The sequence below is a fragment of the Caretta caretta genome, chromosome 5 (genome assembly GCF_965140235.1).
Source record: "Caretta caretta isolate rCarCar2 chromosome 5, rCarCar1.hap1, whole genome shotgun sequence".
NCBI lineage: Eukaryota > Metazoa > Chordata > Testudines > Cheloniidae > Caretta > Caretta caretta.
In genome coordinates this window covers 131,661,045-131,688,758 of record NC_134210.1, presented here as the reverse complement: position 1 = coordinate 131,688,758, position 27,714 = coordinate 131,661,045, and the positions used below count along the sequence as shown (strand labels likewise).

Sequence of the window (27,714 nt, the reverse complement as noted above, 5' to 3'; positions counted from 1 at the left end):
CCCTTACGACTACAGTCTTGGGATGCATCAGGAGAGGTATTTCCAGTAGGGATAAGGAGGTTTTAGTACCGTTACACAAGGCACTGGTGAGACCTCACCTGGAATACTGTGTGCAGTTCTGGTCTCCCATGTTTAAGAAGGATGAATTCAAACTGAAACAGGTACAGAGAAGGGCTACGAGGATGATCCCAGGAATGGAAAACTTGTTTTATGAAAGGAGACTCAAGGAGCTTGGCTTGTTTAGCCTAACTAAAAGAAGGTTGAGGGGAGATATGATTGCTCTCTATAACTATATCAGAGGGATAAATACCGGAGAGGGAGAGGAATTATTTAAGCTCAGTACCAATGTGGACACAAGAACAAATGGATATAACCTGGTTATTGGGAAGTTTAGACTTCAAATTAGATGAAGGTTTCTAACCATCAGAGGAGTGAAGTTTTGGAATAGCCTTCCAAGGGATGGAGTGGGGGCAAAAGATCTATCTGGCTTTAAGATTAAACTGGATAAGTTTATGGAGGAGATGGTATGATGGGATAACATGGTTTTGGTAATTAATTGATCTTTAAATATTCATGGTAAATAGGCCTAATGGCCTGTGATGGGATGTTAGATGGGGTGGGATCTGGGTTACCCAGGAAAGAATTTTCTGTAGTGTCTGGCTGGTGAATCTTGCCCATATACTCAGGATTTAGCTGAGGTATATTTGGGGTCGGGAAGGAATTTTCCTCCAGGGCAGATTGGAAGAGGCCCTGGAGGTTTTTCGCCTTCCTCTGTAGCATGGGGCACGGGTCACTTGCTGGAGGATTCTCTGCTCCTTGAAATCTTTAAACCATGATTTGAGGACTTCAATAGCTCAGAGATAGGTGAGGTTTTTCACAGGAGTGGGTGAGTGAGATTCTGTGGCCTACGTTGTGCAGAAGGTCAGACTAGATGATCATAATGGTCCCTTCAGACCTTAGTATCTATGAATCTACTATACTGGATAGGAGGAAAAAATTATTTTTCTCCATTTAAAAATAATTGACATCATCTTAATTTTCCCAAAGTTTCACAATTGTTTGCCATTGGCCCTGCTCAAAACCTTCATTCACAATAGGAGAAATTTCTCTACAGCAGCCAGCAAACTCCCACCAGCTGTTTTGCCTTTTTCTCCCATGTGGGAAACAGTTTATTCGTTTATGATAAATACTCAAAGGCAATTAGAAGTCAGCTTTATCCTACTGTCATTACACAAAAAGCATTTGTAGTTTTAAACAGCTGCACACAGTTATCATAAAAGAAACTCTGGCAAAAATATTCAGGAGGTGGATTTTAAAATAACAACAACATTTAATAACTAATTTATCTCTTCCTCAAAAGAAATTAGGAAAAGAAAACTGCTTTGCCAGTGATTTCTTACCTGTATAAAGAAACAAAGGAAAAAAATTCCCAGGTAATTCTGTCTTTGCCCTGCACCCTCAAAATGAACTATTTCTGTCTCCATGCAGATCACATGTTGGAGCACATATACTTGGATTTGCAGAAGTGCCTGACTTCAGAAATAAACAATATTTTTACTACTGCTTTATGGGACAGGAAATGGAACTACTTAAACTTTCAACAACAACTAAAAAACATCCCACATTTCCAGATGGATTACAATACTGATCTTCCAATTTTCCAGGCCCACCAAGAAAAATTTAGCTTTGATCCATGTAACTGAGGGCACAGAGTAGGTCTTTGAACAATAGAATGGCATAGACCTACCTTCAAAATAAATTATCTACACTACTTATTTTTTTTAAAAAAATTGTATATATAAAACCTATAACTAATTATAGGTAAGTATGGTTTATTTTGGTGTAGTTTACACTGGTAAACACGAGATTAAATTAAAATAAGAAATTCAAAACAAAATAAGCAGCTACATACAAAGGGCTTATCTCCACTTACCGTGGATCGACGCTGTGGCGATCGATCCACAGTAGGGTCGATATAGCGGGTCTAGTGAAGACCCACTAAATCAACTGCCAATTGTTCTCCCGTCGACTCCGGTACGCCAGTGTAGACGCCGTAGTAAGTCGACCTAAGGTACGTAGCTGGAGTTGCATAACTTAGGTCGACTTAGCCCCGTTGTGTAGACCTGCCCTAAGTCTGCTTTTAAACAGTAACAGCGAAGAAGAAAGCAACAGCTTGAAGACTTGCGCCTATGGGTTAGAAAGTAATATACATTTGGATATGCAAGAGAGCATACACACAACCCCAAAGGTTACCGCTTTCTTGAGAGCTCTGGAGCTTGTGGCTTTTAAAACATGTGCTCTCAAAAGCAGGATCTGCACAAACAATTCTCAGTGGAGAATATTAAGCTATGCCTCCACAGCAACTGTACCTTTGCCCCACACTGCATTAAAAAGGCAGTCAGGTTTATCAAGGCATGCACGAAGGGACAATACTGTATTCGTAAGAGGGCTGATGGTTTGAATTTCTTGGCGCTGGCACGTGTAAAATCTCAACCTTAATTTGCACTATGCAGGTACATTTATAACAGCAATTCCTGGGTTTTCTTTGGTAAGGAAGGACTTTGCTTCAGGAAAATAACACAAACAAAAACCACAGTATATTTTACTAAATGGTACTGAGAGTGGTGAATTTACATAGTGTGGCCTTGATTTTCTAAATCTCACTAATCTACAGAGTACAAACAGAATTGAAATTAATGTTGAATTTACCAAAGGAACAGGGACACTGAAGATGACAAGACAGGGAATGCACTTCACTTCTTTTCTACACATGGTAATTTGTTTTAGACAAGAGTCTCGTTTTACAAGAAGTAGGCATAGTTTAATTTTAGGCCATGTTGCTGAAATCTAAACTTGGGAACATGAAAAGCTGCCAGAAATCTGCATCTGGACTATTTCGTCATAATTTAATATGTAGCTGATATCACATAAGGGGCAAGTTAGGATAACTGTGGGTACTTGAATATAGGTATGATGTGCACTTCTACTTACATCTTCAGTTTTTGAACCTTGCTCCTGCAAAGATTTCTGCAATTCTTCAACCTGTGACTGCACCTCCAGAAGTCTCTGATTTACCAGCCTAGAAAACAGATACAAATTTTACTTTTCAAAGGGAGTGAATAATTGTGTCTGATTTTTGTCTCTCTTTTAGAGCTTATTTTTCCAGAGAATTTAATTTTAAATATACTGACAGTTCAATACATTCAAAAGTCTGAGACACACATTTTGTGCCCACCAGTACTGGCCCACTTACACAAGAGATGCAAAGACACATTAATTTATTCAAAGTCTGCAACAGCCTTTAGAGAGATTATGGCCGAACTCTTCTGCTGTTTCCTACAGCAGTGGTTCTCAACCTTTCCAGACTACTGTACCCCTGTAAGGAGTCTAATTTGTCTTGCGTACCCCAAGTTTCACCTCACTTAAAAGCTACTTGCTTACAAAAATCAGACAAACGTACAAACGTGTCACAGCACACTATTACTGAAAAATTGCTTACTTTCTCATTTTTACCATATAATTATAAAATACATCAATTGGTGTGTTATACTTGAGCCTCTTTTTCTCTTGTGAACCTTATTTGAAGCCCTAGTCCAACCACCTGGGGCTGAAGCATTTAAGTGAGCTTTGCGCCCCTCCCCCCCCAACCGCTGCCCCTGTTACATGGGGCTCCAAGCAACTGTCTTGCTTGCCACCCCCTAACCCATCCCGCAACCCCGAAGTTGAGAAACACTGATCTAGATGAGTTGAGTACCCCCTGGAAGACTTCTGCGTACCCCCAGAGGTACGTGTATCCCTGGCTGAGAACCACTGTCCAGGAGCATCTCTGTCCATGAACACTTCAGGTATGGATATGCCTCATATGACTTTCTTTCCAGTTGGACATCATGGGAAGCTGTAACACTCATTATTAGTGGGTCAAAGATGCAGCTTTTTCTCTTATGAACCCACACAGTGATGACTTGCCTGCTCTTTCCTATCACCCAAAAAGAATAAATTTAAAAAATGTCATTTTAAGCTTATTATGTCTTTCTCCTTTTAAAAAAAATGACCTAGAAGATTAAAATAGTTCTACCATTTAACAATTATGCAGTATATTTGGTAACTTCAGGTTAACTCATGATTATGAGTAATAGTTTAAAAAAAACAGAGTAACTAAAACAGTTGTTTTTTCTGTAAAATACTGCGAAGCCCTGTGGGTGAGCCATGACTGCATAACTTATATAATCAAAAGAGGTCTTATCTTTTGGACAAAACTAAACCATTACCCGTATCCTACCAACTCTTTGTAGCTTATAGGAATGAATCCTTTGGTAGAGCATTTTCTACACACTCTTCAAATGGAACTAGCTCTGCTATCATCAGACTGGAGTTCCAGTTCCTGAAGGTCTAAAGACATGTTCCACACGGAGCATGGCTGCTTCTGCTGACTTGGTCCGAGATGTATCTATAGATGAGATCTGTCAGGCTGTGCAGGGGGAATCAAGCCCTAGTCTTAGACAATTAGGGTTGGAAGAGACCTCAGGAGGTCATCTAGTCCAATCCCCTGCTCAAAGCAGGACCAACACCAACTAAATCATCCCAGCCAGGGCTTTGTCAAGCTGGGCCTTAAAAACCTCTAAGGATGGAGATTCTACCACCTCACTAGGTAACCCATTCCAGTGCTTCACCACCCTCCTATTGAAATAGTTTTCTCCTAAAAGCCAGCCTAGACCTCCCCCATTGCAACTTCAGACCATTGCTCCTTATTCTGTCATCTGCCACCTCTGAGAACAACCAGGCTCCATCCTCTTTGGAACCCCCCTTCAGGTAGTTGAAGGCTGCTATCAAATCCCCCCTCACTCTTCTCTTCTGCAGACTAAATAACCCTAGTTCCCTCAGCCTCTCCTCATAAGTCACATGCTCTAGCCCCCTAATCATTTTTGTTGCCCTCCGCTGGACTCTCTCCAATTTGTCCACATTCTTTCTGTAGTGCGGGGCCCAAAACTGGATGCAAAACTCCAGATGCAGCTCCACCAGTCCCGAACAGAGGGGAATAATTATTCCCTCAATCTGCTGGCAATGCTCCTACTAATGCAGCCCAATATGCTGTTAGCCTTCTTGGCAACCAGGGCATGGTGTTGGACTCGTATCCAGTTTCTTGTCCACTGTAATTCCCAGGACCTTTTCTGCAGAACTGCTGCTTAGCCAGTCGGTCCCAGCTTGTAGCAGTGCATAGGATTCTTCCATCCTAAGTGCAGGATTCTGTTGAACTTCCATCCTAAGTGCAGGACTCTGTTGTCCTTGTTGAACCTCATCAGATTTCTTTTGGCCCAATCCTCTCATTTGTCTAGGTCACTCTGGACCCTATCCCTACCTCTCCCCAGCATCTTAGTGTCATCCGCAAACTTGCTGAGGGTGCAATCCATCCCATCATCCAGATCATTAATGAAGATATTGAACAAAACCAGCCCCAGGACCGACTCCTGGGGCACTCTGCTTGATACCGGCTGCCAACTAGACATTGAGCAGTTGATCACTACCCGTTGAACTTGACGATCTAGCCAGCTTTCTATCTACCTTATAGTCATAGAATATCAGGGTTGGAAGGGACCTCAGGAGGTCATCTAGTCCAAGCCCCTGCTCAAAGCAGGACCAATCCCCAATTTTTGCCCCAGATCCCTAAATCATAGAATCATAGAATATCAGGGTTGGAAGGGACCCGAGAAGGTCATCTAGTCCAACCCCCTGCTTGAAGCAGGACCAATTCCCAGTTAAATCATCCCAGCCAGGGCTTTGTCAAGCCTGACCTTAAAAACCTCTAAGGAAGGAGATTCTTACCACCTCCCTAGGTAACGCATTCCAGTGTTTCACCACCCTCTTACTGAAAAAGTTTTTCCTAATATCCAATCTAAACCTCCCCCACTGCAACTTGAGACCATTACTCCTCGTTCTGTCATCTGCTACCATTGAGAACAGTCTAGAGCCATCCTCTTTGGAACCCCCTTTCAGGTAGTTGAAAGCAGCTATCAAATCCCCCCTCATTCTTCTCTTCTGCAGGCTAAACAATCCCAGCTCCCTCAGCCTCTCCTCATAAGTCATGTGTTCCAGACCCCTAATCATTTTTGTTGCCCTTCGCTGGACTCTCTCCAATTTATCCACATCCTTCTTGAAGTGTGGGGCCCAAAACTGGACACAGTACTCCAGATGAGGCCTCACCAATGTCGAATAGAGGGGAACGATCACGTCCCTCGATCTGCTCGCTATGCCCCTACTTATACATCCCAAAATGCCATTGGCCTTCTTGGCAACAAGGGCACACTGCTGACTCATATCCAGCTTCTCATCCACTGTCACCCCTAGGTCCTTTTCCGCAGAACTGCTGCCTAGCCATTCGGTCCCTAGTCTGTAGCGGTGCAGACTAGGGACCAAATGGCCCCTTCAAGGATTGAACTCAGAACCCCGGGTTTAGCAGGCCAATGCTCAAACCACTGAGCTATCCCTCCCCCACAATTAGTCCATTTGTCCAATCAATACTTCTTTAACTTACCGTATTAAAAGCTTTGCTAAAGTCAAGGTATAATTTATACATTTATAAAGCACCACCCTCTCAATTCTAGGACTTGATCAGATGCCTGTTTGAAAATGCAGTTAGTTCTACAGTCTTTACTCAGAATTACTCCTAAGGCCTCCTGCTGGAGTGTAATACTACCGGCTAATCAATACTCCCTTCTACCAACAGAGGAGGTCTGCAGAGGTAGTTCATTAAGGAGAAATTTTAGTTACCTGTAAATGGACCTCTCTAACTGTATTACCACCTCTGCAGACCTGCACTAATCCCTTTTCTTCAGAGTCCTTTATAGGACATACTGAGGCAGAGAAGAATTGAGAACAGGTTAGGGAGCAGGACCATATAGCTTTGGGTCAAGGACTACTGGGAGGCCAACGAGGCAGGGAAGCCACCAAGTGACTTTAATACTAGCATCAATACCATGGTTCCCATTGTGTAAATCCCAGATTCCTCATGAAAAATGAGTATGTCCAAATATAAGTAAAGAAAGATACTGCTGAAAAATGTCATAACCTATACAGAAAACTTCAGTCTTTAGGATTCTTCTAACTTGGCATCTGAGCCAACTGTGTGGAGCCGTTTGGTGAAAGGTTTCTTGGCACAACTTTTGAATCACCTGCCTAATCTATACTCTGGCCTGACCTAGCAATTCAACTTTGATATCCATTTCACTGAATGCTTGTTTTCAGAAGGAAAATTTATGACCTCTGAGTTTGGGATTTGAGGTGTAACTCACGAGTGAACAAAATGCAATATATGCCTCATTATTTAAAGTCTGCCTGACTGACCAGATATAAGGAAATCCAAATACTCCAGGAACGGTGAGAGTTGCCGAGCTGCAACCTTCTCAGTGACCCTTCAAAAAAAGGCAGATGTCCCATTGGTCAATCATTAGCACATAGTCATAATCAAGACTGGTTTCTTGAGCAGAGACCTCAACAATAGTCCCCTAAAGGGAAACAATGTTGATCTCTACCAACAATGGACTCAGTCCAGTTCCCCTCCACTGTCCCTCCCTAGCTGGGAAGGGACATGGGTCTATCTCATAGGTTGTAACTCAAAGCTGCCCAGGATTTCAAAAACCTTAGAAAGGAACAAGGGCTAAAACTCAGGCAGCAAAGAAAACCTAGCATTTGCCCGCTAGAGATATTATTCTGTTTCCTCCGAAGTAACTCAGATTGGATCCCAGTGATTTTATCTTCAAAGTAACATGAAAATTCTCCACAGTGAGAAAAACATGACTGTTTTGCTAACTGGAGGTCACTAGCATTTAACAAGCTATCAACAGCTCAGAACAGTTCCACTGTCAGAGACTGAACAGCACTTCTTTACTTCCTATATAACAATAACATACAGTCTTAAAATCTGTATGTCAGGATCAGTTTGACTTGTCATCAGACTCCAACCAACAGCACTCTAGCCATCTCCCCTCTTGCTTCATCAATGAATCATGGTGACCACTGAGGACAAAACTGGGACAGAGAGCATTAGAAGCAGCTGTATTGATAGTTGAGGACAAAAGATTATTATGAAGTCCTATGTCCTACTAAACCATCGAGAGCATGGTCAGTTGGTAGAACAGTATTTGCCCACAAAGTTACCAGGAAACTCACTGTGTTCCATCAACCTTTAAGGTCAGACCATCAAAAGAGGTCCCACATATAACCTACACTTAAGACAAGTGCACAACCTCACGGTAGGGTGGAAAAGACATGCCCATGATACTAGTATATATTGCAATGTTTGAGCTGCAACTATGGCAGGATAATGTCCAAATTCTAATAATTTCACTGGAATTATTAACAAAACTCATGAAAATATTTCTATTGCTCTAAACTTGTGCAAAATCTTTATTTTACAAAACTTAAATCAACTTGACAGAATCTCTAACGAGATTCTAACTGGCAACAATATTTATCGGTCTTTCCTTTTGGAGATACTTGTAATGTCTTCAAAAGAACGAAAAGACAAATGGAAGGAGGAGATGGAAGAATGGGTGGGAAATGAAGAGGGGAAAAGAAGGGTAGTAGCAAGGATGCAGGATCATCTTTTGTTGTGGCAGTACTAGAGAAGGGGATTCTGAAGCAATACAGGCTGCCCGTTCTGACCTTGCATTTGTCAATATCCTGAATGCTCTGCCAAGCTACACCTATAATAGAAAAGTGATAGAGGCTCCAAATTCTGGAAAGGTTTAGGTATGCTCATGTGTGGACTGAGTTGCTTTTTGATACAAAATGGCTAGATTCTTTGACCTGGGTAATGTAATGCTGACAACAGACTTCACAAGACAAAGGTGTACGAATATTTAGAAAAACAGTCATTAGAACAAAGGAATGTATTTTCATACCTGTTCTCTGTCTCCAGTTCATTCTTCCGTAGATTTGCATCATCTAGCAGGCTCTGCAACAAGGCAATCTTTTCGTTGTCGGAACCTTCTTGGTTAAGCTTCAGCATCTTGTTCTCATGCTGAAGACGAATGAGTTTCTCCCTGGAGAAACAAAATAAAAACTTCTATACAAATCGTATAGATTGCTACAAGGAGCAAATCACAGGAAGTGTGAATATAATTTTCTCTTTACCAGTTTTAGAGATGATTAGAGTAATTGTTAGTAATTGATAGAAGTAATTGTTACTTCACTTGAACCACCAAAACAGTAACATGTGATAGGGTTACTTATTCTGTTTGGAACCTGAAGTTTTAGATGGAGATTCAGTCATTTTCAGAAGACAACTGCTTGAGATTTGATTCAGTATTCGTCAGCTTATATGATATCACTAATAAATGTTAAAGAAATATAATACACACAAAAGGAAGTTACTCATCCATAGCTGGCATTCCTTGAGTACCTTATTACACAGATCCATGCTCATGGAACGTGTCTATATATTGCACCAAAGCCTGCATCAGTGGGGAACAAGTGGACTTTGTCTTGAGCTATGAAATATTCCAGGCGAAGCTTAAAAAGAGATGTGGACCCCCATGTACCTTCATTTGTTTCTACTTCATTGGAATCCAACACAGACTCAAAAGAAGTGCAGATAGAAAATGGGGATGTGGATCTGTACTAAATCTACTGAAAAAATTCCAGGCATAGTTGAATAACTTGCTTTTTTCTTTTGTGTACTGTTAGTTAAGATACCCACACTTGGAAGACTGACAAGTGGTAAACCCGAGAGAACTGATTTGAGGAGAAGACTAAATGACTGCAGGACTCCCCTCTCAAACTGGATTTTTAGAATAATGAGGTGAATAAAGCTGTGTAAAAGGTACAGGCTGAACTCCATACAGCAGTGCCAACGAGTCTTTATCAGGGACAAGAATATCCATCGATTCAACCTTTTAAAGCAGGTTTTAACCCATTTTGACAAAGGAAATTGCTTCTTATTTAACGCACAAATAGTCTAGGGGATTTAAGGAAGAATTTTGTTCTGTTAAGATAGTGAACATGGGTCATCTTAGGATATAAAGTATGCAGCATAACCTCCCTTGGCAGGGATAAATGTTGGGCAAAGATGCTGCTCCACATCCTCCTTTCAAAACACAGGGGTAAACAGGTCAGCCACTGAAACCTGGAGCTCACCATTTCTGCTGGATGGTGTAAGGGGCACAAGAAGCTTAGGGGTCAATCATAAGACCCATTCTGGAATGTAAATGGGTCAGAAAGACGATGGATCTGGCCAGCTATGGATTCCCTTTGTGAAGAACAAGTCAGGGATGGTGTAAAGCTGGCACGTTCTCTTCTACACTAGCTCCTGGAGGCTCCCAATGGCAAAGGGGTGGATACACCAGAGAAGGAGTGTGTACTCTGGCAACACATGGCTGGAAGTTGAGGACTGCCCTTGTATTCTGTCAGACCAGGATTTCTGATTTCTAAAATAAGATGTCTTTTTATGACAGTCCAATGAAAGAAAGAACTGAAAGGAGCTATGATATCTAAAAGGTGGTGTTTCTCCTGGAAGTTCACTGTTAAAGAAACAGTTTACCTAGAATCCCTTCCTTCTTCTAACAACCTACCTCGGTAGCTGGTAGCTCTTTGCTGTCAATCCCTGCTGGAACCACTATCCCTACATCTTATAGAGGAGGAGTGGTTCTCTAGGGAGTGATGGTGCTGCTTTTTCCGATTTTTCTCATGATCTCTCAATATCAAGGAAGAAGCTTTCAGTAACAAACTCAAAGTCACTCTTCAAAACATTCCAGTCCCTCGCAGAGTTGAACTTTGACTTGCCTCAAGGATGGGACTTGAAATAAAGGATGGCTCAGACTCTGCCCTAGAAGCTATATCTTTTTCCATCAGCATCAACCAGAGTGGAGACCCAGGTAGTTATGGGCTCAAGTAATAAACTGCAAGCAGACAGAGGATCCTGAGGCAAGCACCCCTCACTGAGCATTGAGTATCAAGGTCTGTTACGATATGTCTACACAGCCCACAACAGTGAGTCTCCCAGCCTGGGTCAACAGACTGGGGCTTGTGCTACCGCGCTAAAAGTAATTGTGTAGACATTGCAGCTTGGGCGAGAGCTTTGGCTCTGAAGCCTAGGGATGGGGGGGACATCAGAGCCCAAGCTCCAGCCTGAGCTGCATCTTCAAAGCATTGTCTACACAGCTATTGTTTGTATGGCAGCATGAGGCCAAGTCTGTCAATCCGGGCTGCGAGGCTTGCTGGCACGGAGATGCGTAGACATACCATTACAGATTTCCTGTCTCTACAGCAAGGTTAGGTCTTAAAGCTCATCTTTCTTCCTGGGTCTGCCATCATGGAAGAATGACCATCACACTGAGGATAGGAGAGAGAGATGACTAGAAAACCGAAACAACTTAATCCCTAAATACTTATAAACAGAAAAACTGTCAAGGTTCCTTCCCCACTCTGAACTCTAGGGTACAGATGTGGGGACCTGCATGAAAGACCCCCTACACTTATTCTTACCAGCTTAGGTTAAAAACTTCCTCAAGGTACAAACTTTTCCTTGTCCTTGAACCCTATGCTGCTGCCACCAAGCGTGTTAAACCAAGAACAGGGAAAGAGCCCACTTGGAGACGTCTTCCCCCAAAATATCCCCCCAAGCCCTACACCCCCTTTCCTGGGGAAGGCTTGATAAAAATCCTCACCAATGTGCAGAGGTGAACACAGACCCAAACCCTTGGATCTTAAGAACAATGAAAAAGCAATCCAGTTCTTAAAAGAAGAATTTTAATTGAAGAAAAAGTAAAAGGATCACCTCTGTAAAATCAGGATGGTAAATACCTTACAGGGTAATCAGATTCAAAACAGAGAATCCCTCTAGGTAAAACCTTAAGTTACAAAAAGACACAAAAACAGGAATATACATTCCATTCAGCACAACCTATTTTACCAGCCATTTAACAAAAGGAAATCTAACGCATTTCTAGCTAGATTACTGACTAACTTAACAGAAGTTCTGAAGAGCACTCCTGATCTGGTCCCGGCAAAAGCATCACAGACAGACAGACCCTTTGTTCCCCCCTCTCCAGCTCTGAAAGTATCTTGTCTCCTCATTGGTCATTTTGGTCAGGTGCCAGCGAGGTTATCTTATCTTCTTAACCCTTTACAGGTGAAAGGGTTTTGCCTCTGGTCAGGAAGGATTTTATAGTTCTGTATACAGAAAGGTGGTTACCCTTCCCTTTATATTTATGACACTAACTCTACCTATTACTATGCTTAGTTGACTGTTTACAATAAAAACTAACTCTTGACCAAGGAGAAATAACAAAGGAAAATGATCAAAGGACTGAAAAAAGTTAAGGAGTTCTAATTTGCTGCCTTGGAGACTGGAAGGAACCAAAGGTGAATAGTAGGCATGGCTCCTTCTAAAGCCCTACCTCAAACTTTTCATAGCTCAAGGTGAAGTCTGCATTGCCCCCAAAGAACAAAGCTTTCCAGAGGGCTCTGGGATTAGTATGGAAAACACAGGTACATCACAAGAGTATGTATCTCTGACAATATTAGAAGGGAAAGCTCTTTTTAAAAATAGAGGATAAACTTAGCTTGGAACTGACAGCATGGTTTTATCTAAATTATAGTTGAACTCTCACTATATCATAATAACGTGCAGACTGTATAATATACTGATCAGAATGTATGCTTACCATTGCCTACCACTGCTAAATGGCACTTTCCCAAGACCTTTTCTGTCTGGTTTTAAAACATGGTAGCTGCCTATTTACCATAGGAAGCCGTTATTGAAGATATTTTGTACTGCTTTTCCTAAGCCTCTATATGAAAATCTCCTTTTTATTCACAGTTCTGAATCAATAAAGAAATAAGTGATTCAGAACTGAAGGAACTTAAGGGCCTAGCCCTGCAACTGCTTGCTGGAAAAGCACTTACTCTTGCGTGTGGTCCCCTACACATCAGGAGCACTATTCACCATAGTAAGCACTATATCTGGCAGTAAGCATTTGCAGAATTAGAGTCCTGGGATGTGGACAGCAGTGCACACCAAAATGCTGTGCTGTAACTGCTCCCATGTGAATGCTTTGGGTACAAACTAAACTTTGCGTTAATGTAGTCCTCTTCAAACAGGACTACTTGAATGTAGTCACATTAGTAAGAGTACAACACGAGTATAGCAGTAGGAATATACTACCAACCCCCTGATCAGGATGGTGAAGGTGACTGTAGAATGCTCAGGGAAATAGAGAAGCTACAAAGGCAGAAAATGCAATAATAATGGGGGTTTCAAACTATCCCCATATTGACTGGGTACATGTCACCTCAGGATGGAATGCAGAGATAAAGTTTCTTGACACCATAAATGACTGCTTCTTGGAGCAGCTAGTCCTGGAACCCACAAGGGGAGAGGCAATTCTTGATTTAGACCTAAGTGGAACACAGGGTCTGGTCCAAGAGGTGAACATAACTGAAGAGCTTGGTAATAGTGACTATAATGTAATTACATTTAACATCCTTGTAGGGGGAAAACAGCCAGAGAAACCCACTACAGTAATATTTAACGTCAAAAAGGGGAACTACACAAAAATGAAGACGGTTAAAAGGAAGAGTCACAAGGGAGAAATGCCTGCAAACTGCAAGGGGACTATTTAAAAACTCCACAATAGAGGCTCCAACTAAATGTATACCCCAAATTAATAAAGACAGTAAGAGGACCAAAAAATGCCACCATGGCTAAACAGCAGAGTAAAAGAGGTGGTTAGAGGCAAAAAGGCAACCTTTAACATTGGAAGTCAAATACTAGTAAGGAAAATAGAAAGGAACATAAACTGTGGCACATTAAGTGTAAGTGTAAAGCAGGCAGGCCAAGAAAGAATTTGAAGAGCAAGTAGCAAAAGACAAAAAAAATTGCTGTTAGGTTTTGTAAGTACATGAGAAGCATGAAGCTGGCCAAAGAATCAGTGGGGCCACTGGACAACTGAGATGCTAAAGGAGCACTCAAGGAACACAAGGCCGTTGTGGAGAAGTTAAATGAGTTCTTCACATTGGTCTACGTTGCAGAGGATATGGGGGAGATCCCCATTCCTGAGCCATTCTTTTTAGATGACAAATCTGAAGAACTGTCCCAAATTGAGGCATCAGTAGAGGTGGTTTTGGAAGAAATTGATAAATTAAACAGTAAAACACAACACCAAGATAAAATGGTATTTCTGAAGGAACTAAAATGTGAAATTGTGGTATGTATTCTATCACTTAAATCAGCTTCTATAGAAGATGGATGGAGGGTAGCTAATGTAATGCCTATTTTTAAAAAGGCTCCAGAGGTGATCCTGGAAATTATAGGTCAGTATCTAAAATCGTTACCAGGAAAACTGGTTGAAATTACAGTAAAGAACAAAATGATCAGAAATGCAGATAATCTCAATATGTTGGGGAAGAGTCAACACAGCACAGGGAAATCATGCCTCACCAATCTATTAGAATTCTTTGTGGGAGTCAACAAGCATGTGGACAAAGGTGATACAGTGTACTTGGACTTTCAGAAAACCTTTCACAAGGTCCCTCACCGAAGACTTTTAAGCAAAGTAAGCGGTCATGGGATAAGAGGGAAGGTCCCCTAATGAATCAGAAACTGGTAAAAAGATAGGAAATACAGAATAGGAATAACTGCTCAGTTTTCAAAAAGGGGAGAGGTAAATAGTGGGATCCCCCAAGGATCTGTACTGGGACAAGTGCTGTTCAACATATTTATAAATAATCTGGAAAATGGGGTGAACAGTGAGGTGGCAAAATTTGCACAATACAAAAAGATAGTTACATTCAAAGCTAACTACAAAGGAATCTCACAAAACTGGGCGATTAGGCAACAAATGGCAGATGAAATTTAATATTGATAAATGCAAAATAATGCTCACTGGAAAAAATAATCCCACCTATACTTACAAAATGATAGGGTCTAAAGCAGCTGTTAACACTGAAGAAAGATCTTTGAGTCATTGTGGATAGTTTTCTGAAAACATCCGCTCAATGTGCAGCAGCAGTCAAAAAAGCTAACAATGTTTGGAACCATTAGGAAAGGGATAGATTATAAGACAAAAAATATCATATAAATCCATGGTACGCCCACACCGTGTGTGCAGTTCTGGTTGTTTCATCTCAGAAAAGATCTACTAGAATTGGAAAGGATACAGAGAAGGGCAACAAAATGATTAGGGGTATGGAGCAGCTTCCATCTGAGGAGAGATTAAAAAGACAGACTGTTCAGGTTAGAAAAGAGACAACTAAAGGGGGATATGAGAGAGGCCTATAAAATCACGAATGGCATGGAGAAAGTGAAAAAGGGAGTGTTATATACCCCCTCACATAACACAAGAACTGGGGGGGTCACCCATGGAAATTAATAGGCAACAGGTTTAAAAACAAGCAAAAGGAAGTACTTCTTCACACAACATATGGTCAACCTGTAGAACTTGGTGTCATGGGATGTTGTGAAGGACAAAATTATAAATGGGTTCAAAAAAGAATTAGATAAAAATTCATGGAGGGTGGGTGCACCAATGGCTATCCGCCAAGATGGTCAGGAACACAACCCCATGGCTCTGGGTGTCCCTAAAAGTCTGACTGACAGAAGTTGGGACTGGATGACAGGGGATGGATCAGTCAAAATTGCCCTGTTCTGTTAATTTCCTCTGAAGCATCTGGCACTGGCAACTGACAGAGACCGGATGTTGGGCTAGATGGACCATAGATCTAACCCAGTATGGCTGTTCTTATGACTGCAGGATCCCCACCAGGTGGCAATGAAGGACCTGTGTACTTAGCATACTGCAACATTACAGGGCAAATTAGATGAGAGAGGAGGGGCACTTTTGCCTGGAAGCCCATTTTTTACATTGTTATTAATTATTAAATCATGTTTATTATGGTAATGACTGAGGGCCAACCAAGAATTTTGACACAACAAATCCTGCTTTAGATACAACAAATCCTGCATCTTGGCAGAGGGTTAGACTAAATGACCCTTGTGGTCCCTTGTAACCCTCTAATTCTATAATGGGGCCCCACTGTGCTAAGCGCTGTACAAACACACAGTAAAAAGGAGTACTTGTGGTACCTTAGAGACTAACCAATTTATTTGAGCATAAGCTTTCGTGAGCGACAGCTCACTTCATCGGATGCATACTGTGGAAAGTGTAGAAGATCTTTTTATACACAAAAAGCATGAAAAAAATACCTCCCCCCACCCCACTCTCCTGCTGGTAATAGCTTATCTAAAGTGATCACTCTCCTTACAATGTGTATGATAATCAAGTTGGGCCATTTCCAGCACAAATCCAGGTTCTCTCACCCCCCCGCACACACACACACACACACACAAACCCACTCTCCTGCTGGTAATAGCTTATCTAAAGTGACCATTCTCCTTACAATGTGTATGATAATCAAGGTGGGCCATTTCCAGCACAAATCCAGGGTTTAACAAGAACGTCTGAGGAGGGGGAGGGGGTAAGAAAAAACAAGGGGAAATAGGTTACCCTGCATAATGACCCAGCCACTCCCAGTCTCCATTCAAGCCTAAGTTAATTGTATTCAATTTGCAAATGAATTCCAATTCAACAGTTTCTCGCTGGAGTCTGGATTTGAAGTTTTTTTGTTGTAATATCGCAACTTTCATGTCTGTAATCGCATGACCAGAGAGATTGAAGTGTTCTCCGACTGGTTTATGAATGTTATAATTCTTGACATCTGATTTGTGTCCATTTATTCTTTCTTTATTTCTTCAGAGTGGACAGTCTCTACGTAAAAGAGTTCATAAACACTTCCATCTCTCTGGTTGGATTGGATACAATTAACTTAGGCTTGAATGGAGACTGGGAGTGGCTGGGTCATTATGCAAGGTAACCTATTTCCCCTTGTTTTTTCTTACCCTCTCCCCCTCCTCAGACGTTCTTGTTAAACCCTGGATTTGTGCTGGAAATGGCCCAACTTGATTATCATACACATTGTAAGGAGAGTGATCACTTTAGATAAGCTATTACCAGCAGGAGAGTGGGGGGGGGGGAGGTATTTTTTTCATGCTTTTTGTGTATAAAAAGATCTTCTACACTTTCCACAGTATGCATCCGATGAAGTGAGCTGTAGCTCACGAAAGCTTATGCTCAAATAAATTAGTTAGTCTCTAAGATGCCACAAGTACTCCTTTTCTTTTTGCGAATACAGACTAACACGGCTGTTACTCTGAAACACACAGTAGTAGACTGTCCCTCCCCAAAAGAACTTGCAATCTACTGGTTTCTTATGAATGTAGTCAGCATTTATTCAACTTCCCCGAGCTGCCTTTAAAGGTGACCTGCAAAGGATTTTTTTAAGAAGGGCTTATGCACTGTTTGCCTCATCATGACATATAAAGAAGGCCTGAAAGGTTTTTTGTTTTTTATTTTAAAAAGAGGTTCGCCTCCTGCCCTCTGCTTGTTTGTATACCTTAGAAAGTGACAGGAATGTCAACTCTGGTCTTCCCTCATTTTCCTGGAGGATTTGCAGTAGGATCTCACAGGGAGTATATTGTTCTTACATCTTAACTGAAGGGGTGAAGGTGCTGAATCTAAGATATTCTTCTCTAAACTCTTAAAGATGGTATTTAAAAAAAACGGTGAACAGTATGACTGAAAATTCCTTCCTCACTCAATGGATCAACTTTCACCCTTCTTGGCTGTCGTGATGTACTATTACACTAGCTTTCCTGGAACCAAAAGCCTCATCTAGACTAGGAAACTTTTTTTTTTTTTTTTAAATATTGGCTAATATGATTTTATATATCACTAAGCCATCGTCTACATGAGGTGGTAGGTGGTGTTTAATGTCATTTTAGCTAACTTGCTTAAAAAAAACTGATCTTTTTTCCTAGTCCAGACAAGACTAGTGTCTTTCAAGCTAGAAGGTACCTGATTTCCAAGTTTAACATTAAATAAAAACCCGTTTCCTCCAGGGAAAAAATACTTTCAGACCTTCCCTATTAATCATAAAGAACCAAGCTCGCACAAGTCACAACAGAGGAATGTTCCCTGTGGTGTCCAGATTAGTTATAAATGTTGAAGGCTGTGTGGCCTGGTGGATAGGGCATTGGAATGGGAGTCAGGAAACCTGGATTCTATTCTCAGCTCTGTCACTGAGCTGCTTGATATCCTTGGGCAAGTCATTTCACCACTTCGTGTGTGTTTCCCCTCCCACCCTTTGCCTATAGGGCCCAGAGCTCCATTGAGAATGCTGAGGTTTGTTTTCTCTCCTTTGTAGGTTACCTTTAAGGCTCTTCTGATAAATGCCTCTTTGAAAATACTGCTTCAGAAAGCATTAATCCCCTCTTCACTGCTCTTTAACTAACCTTGAACTAACTCATGTCACACCAACGTACAGTAAAATTGCCAGAAAGGAATCCCCTTTTGTTAGTAGCCATCCAGCAAGTACCACCTTCACCACTCCAGAGAAGAGTTCTCAAACCCATATGCATCTGCCCAATCATTGAAAACAGATGTACTGACATCTCAAGAGGAAAAAATAATTCCAATGGAGTTACAATGTATTTCTTAGAGATGGGGGTCCCCTAATTACTCCAGTTTCAAGCTGCAGTGATACTAGACTGTCTGGACAATATTAAATACACCCTGGACGGTCTTAAACCATACTGATTTTCAATTCTGACTTTATTCTCCTCATTTTCCCTGTTTTTTGACAAGTACTCCTGTTCTTTTTCCCTCACTTGATAATACAAATGATTTTTAAATCCAGTTTTCAGTTTGATATTTTAATTGTTTTCTCTTCAACAACATGAAGTCCCATTGTTACAAATGTTTTTCTTTTCTAACATGCCTAAAAATAGTAATATCACAAACTCTTTAGAGAAATGAGATCCAGTGAAAGCACTTAAAAAAAAAAAAAAAAAAAACCCAGCATGATACAGGCTGAGGGAAGGTCAAATAAAATTCATCACAAGTGTAAGAGGAACGGCTTTGTAAGAAATCCAAAGGAGGAGAAAAGAACTAGTGTGAATCTTAGGGATAAACTTAAAAACACTGAAAAAGAACTAATCGTGTGCATACACATCCTAAAGTCTATGGAAACAATAAGCATGATTTCACTTACTTGATTTCAGGAGTAACAATTTCTGCTGCTAGGCTGTCTGAAGACTCCTGGCTTCCCAGTGGCATCAATCCTGTTTCAGACATAAACAAAGAAAAGGATTAACAGAAAGTACAATAATTTTTGTTTCAAAAGGCGATGGATAAATATTGTTCAACAGGATTAAATTTGAAGAGAACATTTAAAACAATATGCTCCTTGTGAGTATGAGAGAAATAATACAGAGTCACACTATAATAGGAAGGAAAGATGAACATAACTCCATTTTTGAACAGGTTTTCGGTTTCCATTTTCCTCCATTTTGGACAAAGTTCTTTTTGTTGGTGGTGGTGTGTGGTTTTTTGTTTTTGTTTGGGTTTTTTTTCAAAAAGAAAAGGAGGACTTGTGGCACCTTAGAGACTAACCAATTTATTTGAGCATAAGCTTTCGTGAGCTACAGCTCACTTCATCGGACGCAACTGTAGCTCACGAAAGCTTATGCTCAAATAAATTGGTTAGTCTCTAAGGTGCCACAAGTACTCCTTTTCTTTTTGCGAATACAGACTAACATGGCTGTTACTCTGAAACCTTTGTTTTTTTTTTGTTTGTTTTTTTTACACACAAGTTACGGTTTATTCCTTGGTTCATGTAAAAATATGAATATTTGCATGGTGTGATATATGGAATATAAATCAATGCATATGTGCCATATGCACTACATAAAAGATTAGGAAAACTATGTTAGGACATTAATGCTAATTTTTTGGAGATGAGGGAGATAAGAAAGTTGGTTTCTCACTGCCATTACTTAGAAATCAAACTCTTAAAACTTTTTTAAAACATCACATTTCGGGAGAGACCAAGCATGGAAAATTTCAGCCAGAGGTTGAAAGCTTCATGAAGTTCTGAACATCTAAAAATGTGATTATAGCAGAAGTTGTTTTGTAATCTCAAGTTAGTGGATGTTAATTGGTCAACTATAAAACAAAGGTAAACCTGTCTACCTTGCACCTGTGAAACCTCTGTGGACGTTCTTTAGAAAAAAGGAACTTCGGTTTCTCTTTCTCCATTACCTGAAGTGGTGAGCTGCCCTTCTTGTGCTTGTACACATCGAAGCTCTTCGATAGTTTCTTTTAGGGAATCTCTTTCCGTTCTTAACCTCTGTGTGATTGGAAGGACAATAAATATTAATCTCATCTCTACAAATCCATCTTTAACTCTAAGCAAGTTGCCACTATGCACATCATTGCCAGCACTTTAACAAAGAGGATTAATGTGCACTGCTAGAAACGCCTTTCATAGCAAGGAATCCCAATTCATTCCCCAGGCAGAATTTAAAAAAATAAATAAATAAGGAGCAACTACTCACCAATAACTGTGGTTCTTTGAGAGTCCTGTACCTGAATAACTACACTTGTGGGGTCAAGACACCTGTACCATGAACTTCCAGAAACGTAAGGAGAGCAGTAACCCCATCAGGGCCACTCACATTGTCTTTCCTCTCCTCTTGTGCAGGGTTCCTAGCTATCCAATGGAAGCGGGCCAACACACTTTCAATTCCTTCCCCTAATATGGGAATTTTTAACCCCACTCAGAAGAAGACAGGAAGGCAGGTGGGGAATGGGAATATGCAGAAGCAAAACACTTGAGGAACTATGATTACTGGTAAGTAACTTCTCTTTCTCCTTCAAGGGCCTCTGCATACTTCCAGTGGTGGAAGATCAGTGAGCAGCGTAACCCCCTAAGAAAGTCAATGGCCTTGACCTTTAGTAGAGCATTCAGTTGAGACTGGGACATGGATGAAAACTAACTGCTTGTGGCTCAATCCAGGCAAGACTGAGGTAATGCTGGTTGGAAAATAAAATCATGAAAAAATGGCAAGGATAATATCTGTCCCTCTGAGTGTTTCTCATCTGTTGTTCAAATTTGCAACATTCAGGAGACTGTTTAGATTCCCAGCTTCTTGATCAGGGAAGAAGCAACGCCCAGGATGACATTTTATTTAACAGTGCCCTAGAACTGATCAGTCACTAAACATGTTTTTAAAAGTATTAAGCCCTGTGTCTCTTCCAGTTGATTGGTGGTATTTAAAAACATTAGACTTAATTGTGTCAGCGAACACATTTTAAAAACACTAATGATTTTTTTGTCAAGACACTGCACAAGATCCTCCAGCCTAATGCTTTTTCTCATTGGCCACCGTCATTACCTGACAGTCCAGGTTTGGATGAGTTTAAAAATACAAATGTCCTTCTCAGGGACTTTATATAGACTGTCTGACACCTCCATGTGGGAAGAAATTAAAAAGTTGGGGTTATTGAGGCTCTCTCAGATGCCAGGCCCAAATGGTCAGATTACAGGAAGGTTCAGTACAAAGAATGGGAGCTATTCGGTGTCTCTGGCATCAACAGGTCTCACTACAACCAGAAATAGCATTGATAGTACTGGCTATCCCAGACTCCAGGACCATGGGAACTGTGGACTCTTTGACACTCAGAGCCCTGAATAGCTGCCCACTTCATACCAGAGTTACATGACAACTAGATCTGCAGGTGGAGTAGAGGATGGTCTAGGGTAAAAATCTAAGCTGCAGTCTGCCTCAGAAGAACTAGGATGTGAGTCAAGTGACCAAGAACTCCAGGACAGTCTTCAACCTCCATCCAGGTACAGAGCTAATGCTCGTGAGCAGCTCCTCGCAGCTGATCTTGATGAATGCTCTCCCACCATGCCTGATCAACCCAAGTGCACCTGGGGGTCTCGGGCACTTTGGCAAGCAGTTCTCTGCTCCACCTTTGCTGGTCAGAAGGTATGGAAGGGCAGTTAAGGCTTCTTCTCTTTTTATGCCCTCTGAGCCCTGGATGACAGGAGGGGTGAGTGGCCCCAGTTGAGACTGCCCTCTAGAAGATTCCAAAAGTTCGCAGCACATGCACTTTGATCCCACAAATAGGACTATGTAGAGGCTACACTGAAGATTTTTTACTTTAAAAGAAAACTTCTGAGTTACCTCCAGAGGAATATTTAAAGTTTGAAACCCAGTTTAAAATTAAATACACTTTACAATTACATTTGAGATTTCTGAGTCTTCCACTGCTGGATGCTCAAAGCAAAAACCTGTGACACTGTACACATGAGGAATCGGTGTAGGAGGTTAGATAAAGACAGCATGGGGAGGGACAGGAGAAAAGGATATCGAGAAGAAAAAAAAGACACAAATGTGTCTTCCTGGCTCTTCATTTTTAAAATCTACTGCACACATTTTTGTAGTTACCCTGAAGCCAGATGATCGGTTTATCAAACTCCATAGTTATTACATTTATACAATATTTTACCCAGACAACAGACAATTTAAAGTGAACAAAGAAATGTAACTTGGCTAAACAGGTAATTTTGATAAGCAGGTCCACGGTAATAAGGATACAAATTTGTTTCCACCACCACAAAAAAAAGCAACATCTAAACACTTACATCTTTTTCTTTTTGGAGGCTGTCTACTTTTTCTTTCAGCAATTTGTATTCAAATTCTAATTTATCTGCTTTCTTCGATTCTTCAGATAATCTGTTTTGTAGTTCAACTACCTGTGAGACAAAGAAGGAATTGTTTGTCTATCCGTGTTCAACATAATATGCATGAAGTAAAGTTATTAATTACACTGCAATGTGAGATCAGTGTTAAAACAAATGGAATATTCATATCTAGCACATTCAAAATGGTTTGTTCACCTATCTATTGTTTCAATCATCAATGTCATTGAAGGGATCAGAATAGTACCACTTCAGTGCAAGTAAAATCTGAGACAACAAAGCTGTGAAGAAGAGAAACTGTTCTCAGTTTGTCCAACCACCCAGCTAATTATACTTTAAAATTTAAATTTGAGTAAAATCTCTATATAACCAATGAATCACCATAACTATACAATTGAGTGGATCAGAGAGATGAGGAAACTGATAATGGCCTTTCTCCATCCTCAAAAGTGTGGGGAAAGAAATCAGTAAAAAACAAACAAACAAACAAACAAAAAACACCATAGAGAAAATCAGAGGTGCATTCTCCTACTTGCCCTATCTCTCTGTTTTCCAAGCCTCACTTTGAGAAGTCAAGCCTAAGCTTATCTGAACAGGTAATTTTTTGCTCATTTGTAAATGTGTTCTCTCATGGTTTTTGAATCTACTAATATGGAGCTTCATCTCCAAGGAATGACGGTCAAACCGCAAAATCCAAAGGAACAGAGGCACTTTTGATTATTTAACAAGAGGAAGTAATGAACTATCAAGGTCCAGTCAAAATTCCCATGGACACTACCATGTAGAAGATCAGCGAACAGCTATTTACAACTAGAAGAGGAGAAAACTGAATAAACCTTTCAGAGTGGACACGCAAGTCATGAAAAACAAATCAGCAAAAAGTTGCCCACTCAAAGCTTTATACCTCCTTTAACAAAGGCTCAGTTCTAGGTATAGAATTAGTAGCATGTCACAGAAAGAGCTTGGATAGAACGGCACTGAAGAAAGATCAGCATGCAAACTCTATAGCTGAATGGAAACTCTGATGAAGATACATCCACTTGTAGCTTCCTGTGAAGCAATTTATAAGGAGTCAATGTCTGCTTTGTTTTAGAGTTAGAGAAAGAGGTATGTGTGTAAATAAAAATACGTTTTAAATAGGGCTGTTGATTAATTGCAGTTAGTTCTCGCGATTAACTCAAATAAAGTAACTGCAACTAATCGCAGTTTTAATCGCACTGTTGAACAATAGAGTACCAATTGAAATTTATTAAATATTTTGGATATTTTTCTACATTTTCAAATTCATTGATTTCAATTACAACACAGAATACGAAGTGTACAGTGCTCACTTTATATTATTTTGATTATAAATATTTGCACTGTAAAAAAAAGCAGTATTTTTCAATTCACCTCATACAAGTACTGTAGTATAATCTCTTTATTATGAAAGTGAAACTTACAAATGTAGATTTTTTTGTGCTACATAACTGCACTCAAAAACAAAACAATGCAAAACTTTAGAGCCTACAAGTCCACCCGGTCCTACTTCTTCCTACGACAAACAAGTTCGCTTACATTTATGAGAGATAATGCTGCCCGCTTTTTATTTACAACGTCACCTGAAAGTGAGAACAGGCATTTACATGGCCATTTTGTAGCCAGCATCACGAAGTATTTATGTGTCAGGTATGCTAAACATTCATAAGCCCCTTCATGCTTCGGCCACCATTCCAGAAGACATGCTTCCATAATGATCATGCTTGTTAAAAAAAACAATGTGTCAATTAAATTTGTGACTGAACTCCTGGGGGGAGAATTGTATGTTTCCTTCTCTGTTTTACCCACATTCTGCCATATACTTCATGTTATAGGAGTCTCGGATGATGACCCAGCACATGTTCGTTTTAAGAACACTTTCACCGCAGATCTGACAAAACACAAAGAAGGTATCAATGTGAGATTTCGAAAGATAGCTACAGCATTCGATACAAGGTTTGAGAATCTGAAGTGCCTTCCAAAATCTGAGAGGGACGAGGTGTGGAGCATGCTTTCAGAGGTCTTAAAAGAGCAACACTCTACAAACTACGGAACCCGAACCATCAAAAAGAAAAATCAACCTTCTGCTGGTGCCATCTGACTCAGATGATGAAAATGAACATGCGTCGACCCGCACTGCTCTGGAGCGTTATCGAGCAGAACCTGTCATCAGCATGGACACATGTCCTCTGGAATGGTGACTGAAGCATCAAGGGACATATGAATCTTTAGCGCATCTGGCATGTAAATAGCTAGCAATGCTGGCTACAAAAGTGCCATGCGAACGCCTGTTCTCACTTTCAGGTGACATTGTAAACAAGAACCGGGCAGCATTATCTCGTGCAAATGTAAACAAACCTGTTTGTCTGAGCAATTGGCTGAACAAGAAATAGGAAGGACCAAGTGGACTTGCAGGCGCTGAAGTTTTACATTGTTTTATTTTTGAATGCAGTTCTATTTTGTACATAAGCTTGTACTTAATTTACATTTGTAAGTTCAACTTTATCATTGAAGTGATTGCGCTACATACTTGTATTAGGTGAACTGAAAAATACTATTTCTTTTGTTTTTTACAGTGCAAATATTTGCAATCAAAAATAAATATAAAATGAGCACTGTACACTTTGTATTCTGTGTTGTAATTGAAATCAATATATTTGAAAACGTAGAAAACACCCAAAAATATTTAAATAAATGGTATTCTGTTATTGTTTAACAGCATGATTAATGGCGATTAATTTTTTTAATCGCTTGACAGCCCTAGTTTTAAAATTATAGCGTAACAGTAGCAAAGCCTAAAGTTAAGGTTGCCTAACACTTTCCATGTAACCTTTTGTTTCCAATTATTTATATCTTTGGCAGAAAGAATGAGGTTCCCCTTGTGGTCAGTTGGCTTGTGTGCGTGTGCTGTTCAGCTCGGCTCAGACAGTTCAGCTCGGCTCAACCAACCTCAACATCAAGGGTTAAGTGTTGAAGGCTAGAATGTTGTTGCTCAGTAACACTGTCCAGGTTGCTCAGTGCTTCTATCCTTGGAGCTCCAAATGTTATCACTATTAGCAGCAGATAAAGCAACCTGCTCATTCAACAGACCTCGATGTTACCCAAAGAAAAATCACAGGCATGGTTCGGTGGCGAAGGCCCTTGGCCATGTTTATTGTCAATGAAGCACTGTACTAGCTCCCTGGATCAATGCCTACAGTTACATTAAAACATGTATGCTCATTACAATGGATTCAGCTCAGTCAGTGGTCAGACTTGCCACTACCCCATAGGCTGGAAAAAGAGTTAAGGCGAAGTATCTCAACATTTATAGACTGAGACAAACAACAGTCTTTTAGGAACCTAAGTACCACCATGCTTATTTCATGACATCTGTTTGTTACCTCTCTTTGTTCCTAATATCTTGGATGAAACATCCCTATACATTTTGTCAAACCATCTTCTCTTGTACTAGATTGTGATGTAGCTGTACTAGCTAGAATATATTTGCATAAATATCTAGTGCCTAGTTCACTAGCAACAACGTTGCCAAGTTCATATACTGGACAGTGAACTCGTAAGCATCTGCTTTAATATATGGCCTGACTTTGGCTCACAGCCTCTGGTTCAGGCCTCAGCCCAGGCCCAGTGCTCCAGGCTCTCTCTCTCACTACTACACCCCTTTCCATTGCCCAAGGCTCATCCCATGTTAATGGGGGAACAGGTACGATCAGGTGCAGACACCAGTGCTAATGTGCATGAAGTCCTGGCAGATCAATATAGAGTAGAAGCACAAGCTGCCTCAGAGAGGTATGGACCTTTTGTCCACCCATCTTGAAATAAAGTACTCCACTTCACCTTTAGTAAACTGGAAAATGTACACTCCCTTCATTTCAGAGGGTGCTGGTAACAAGAGGGGTACTTACCCCTCCCATGGCACGCAGGATGAGAAATACACATCCTCTCATCTCGAGGTAACCTGCTAGGGCTGGCACTTAGGGGAAGCGAAAAACATCCCCAAGGCCATGTCTACACTACGAAAGTACTCCGATTTTACAGAAGTCAATTTTTGGGAACAGATTGTATAGAGTGCTTGCATCCACACTAAGCACATTAATTCGGCGATGTGTGTCCACAGTACCGTGGCAAGCGTCGACATTCCGAGCGGTGTACTGTGAGTAGCTATCCCACACTTCCCGCAGTCCCCAGTGCCCATTGGAATTCTGGGCTGAGCTCCCAATGCCTGATGGGGCCAAAAATTTGTCACGGGTGGTTATGGGTAAATGTCCTCAGTCAACTCTCCCTTCCTCCATGAAAGCAGCAGCAGGCAATCATTTCGTGCCCTTTTCCCTGGATTGCCCGAGCAGACGCCATAACATGGCAAGCATGGAGCCTGTTCAGCTCACCGCAGCAGTTATGACCATTGTAAACACCTCGTGCATTATCGTGCAGTTTATGCAGAACCAGCACCTGAAAAACCAGGTGAGGAGGCGACGGCAGCACGGTGATGAGGACATGAACACAGATTTCTCTAAAACCACGGTCCCCAGCAATTTGGAGATCACGGTGTTACTGGGGCAGGCTTATGCTGTGGAATGCCGATTCTGGGCCTGGGAAACAAGCACAGAGTGGTGGGACCGCATAGTGTTGGAGGTTTGGGATGATTCCCAGTGGCTCTGAAACTTTCACACGCGTAAGGGCACTTTCATGGAACTTTGTGACTTGCTTTCCTCTGCCCTGAAGCGCAAGAATACCAAGATGAGAGCAGCCCTCACACTTCACAAGCGAGTGGCAATAGCCCTGTGGAAGCTTGCAATGCCAGACAGCTACCGGTCAGTTGGTAATCAATTTGGAGTAGGCAAATCTACTGTGGGGGTTGCAGTGATGCAATTAGCCAACGTAATCGTTGAGCTGCTGCTATCAAAGGTAGTGACTCTGGGAAATGTGCAGGTCACACTAGATGGCTTTGCTGCAATGGGATTCCCTAACTGTGGTGGGGCTATAGACGGAATGCATATCCCTATCTTGGGACCGGACCACCAGGGCAGCTAGTACATAAACCAAAAGGGGTACTTTTCAATGGTGTTGCAAGCACTGGTGGATCACAAGGGACGTTTC

The 27,714-nt window shown here is 41.0% G+C and overlaps 1 protein-coding gene across 8 annotated transcripts in view; it reads right to left on the bottom strand.

The window, feature by feature from the left end:
- The window catches only part of HOOK3 (hook microtubule tethering protein 3), a 142,980-nt gene that overhangs the window by 38,012 nt on the left and 77,254 nt on the right, over positions 1-27,714 (bottom strand). For all 8 annotated transcript variants that reach the window (XR_007356890.2, XM_048851605.2, XM_048851604.2 and 5 more), the window contains 5 exons: positions 22,543-22,653; positions 20,151-20,238; positions 19,102-19,171; positions 8,898-9,038; positions 2,992-3,079 (listed from right to left, as the gene is read on the bottom strand). Coding sequence is in view for 7 of the 8 variants with exons in the window: in XM_048851605.2 (XP_048707562.1) it covers positions 2,992-3,079; positions 8,898-9,038; positions 19,102-19,171; positions 20,151-20,238; positions 22,543-22,653 (498 nt within the window). In the remaining variant the exon portion in view is untranslated. The remainder of the gene's footprint in view (positions 1-2,991; positions 3,080-8,897; positions 9,039-19,101; positions 19,172-20,150; positions 20,239-22,542; positions 22,654-27,714) is intronic.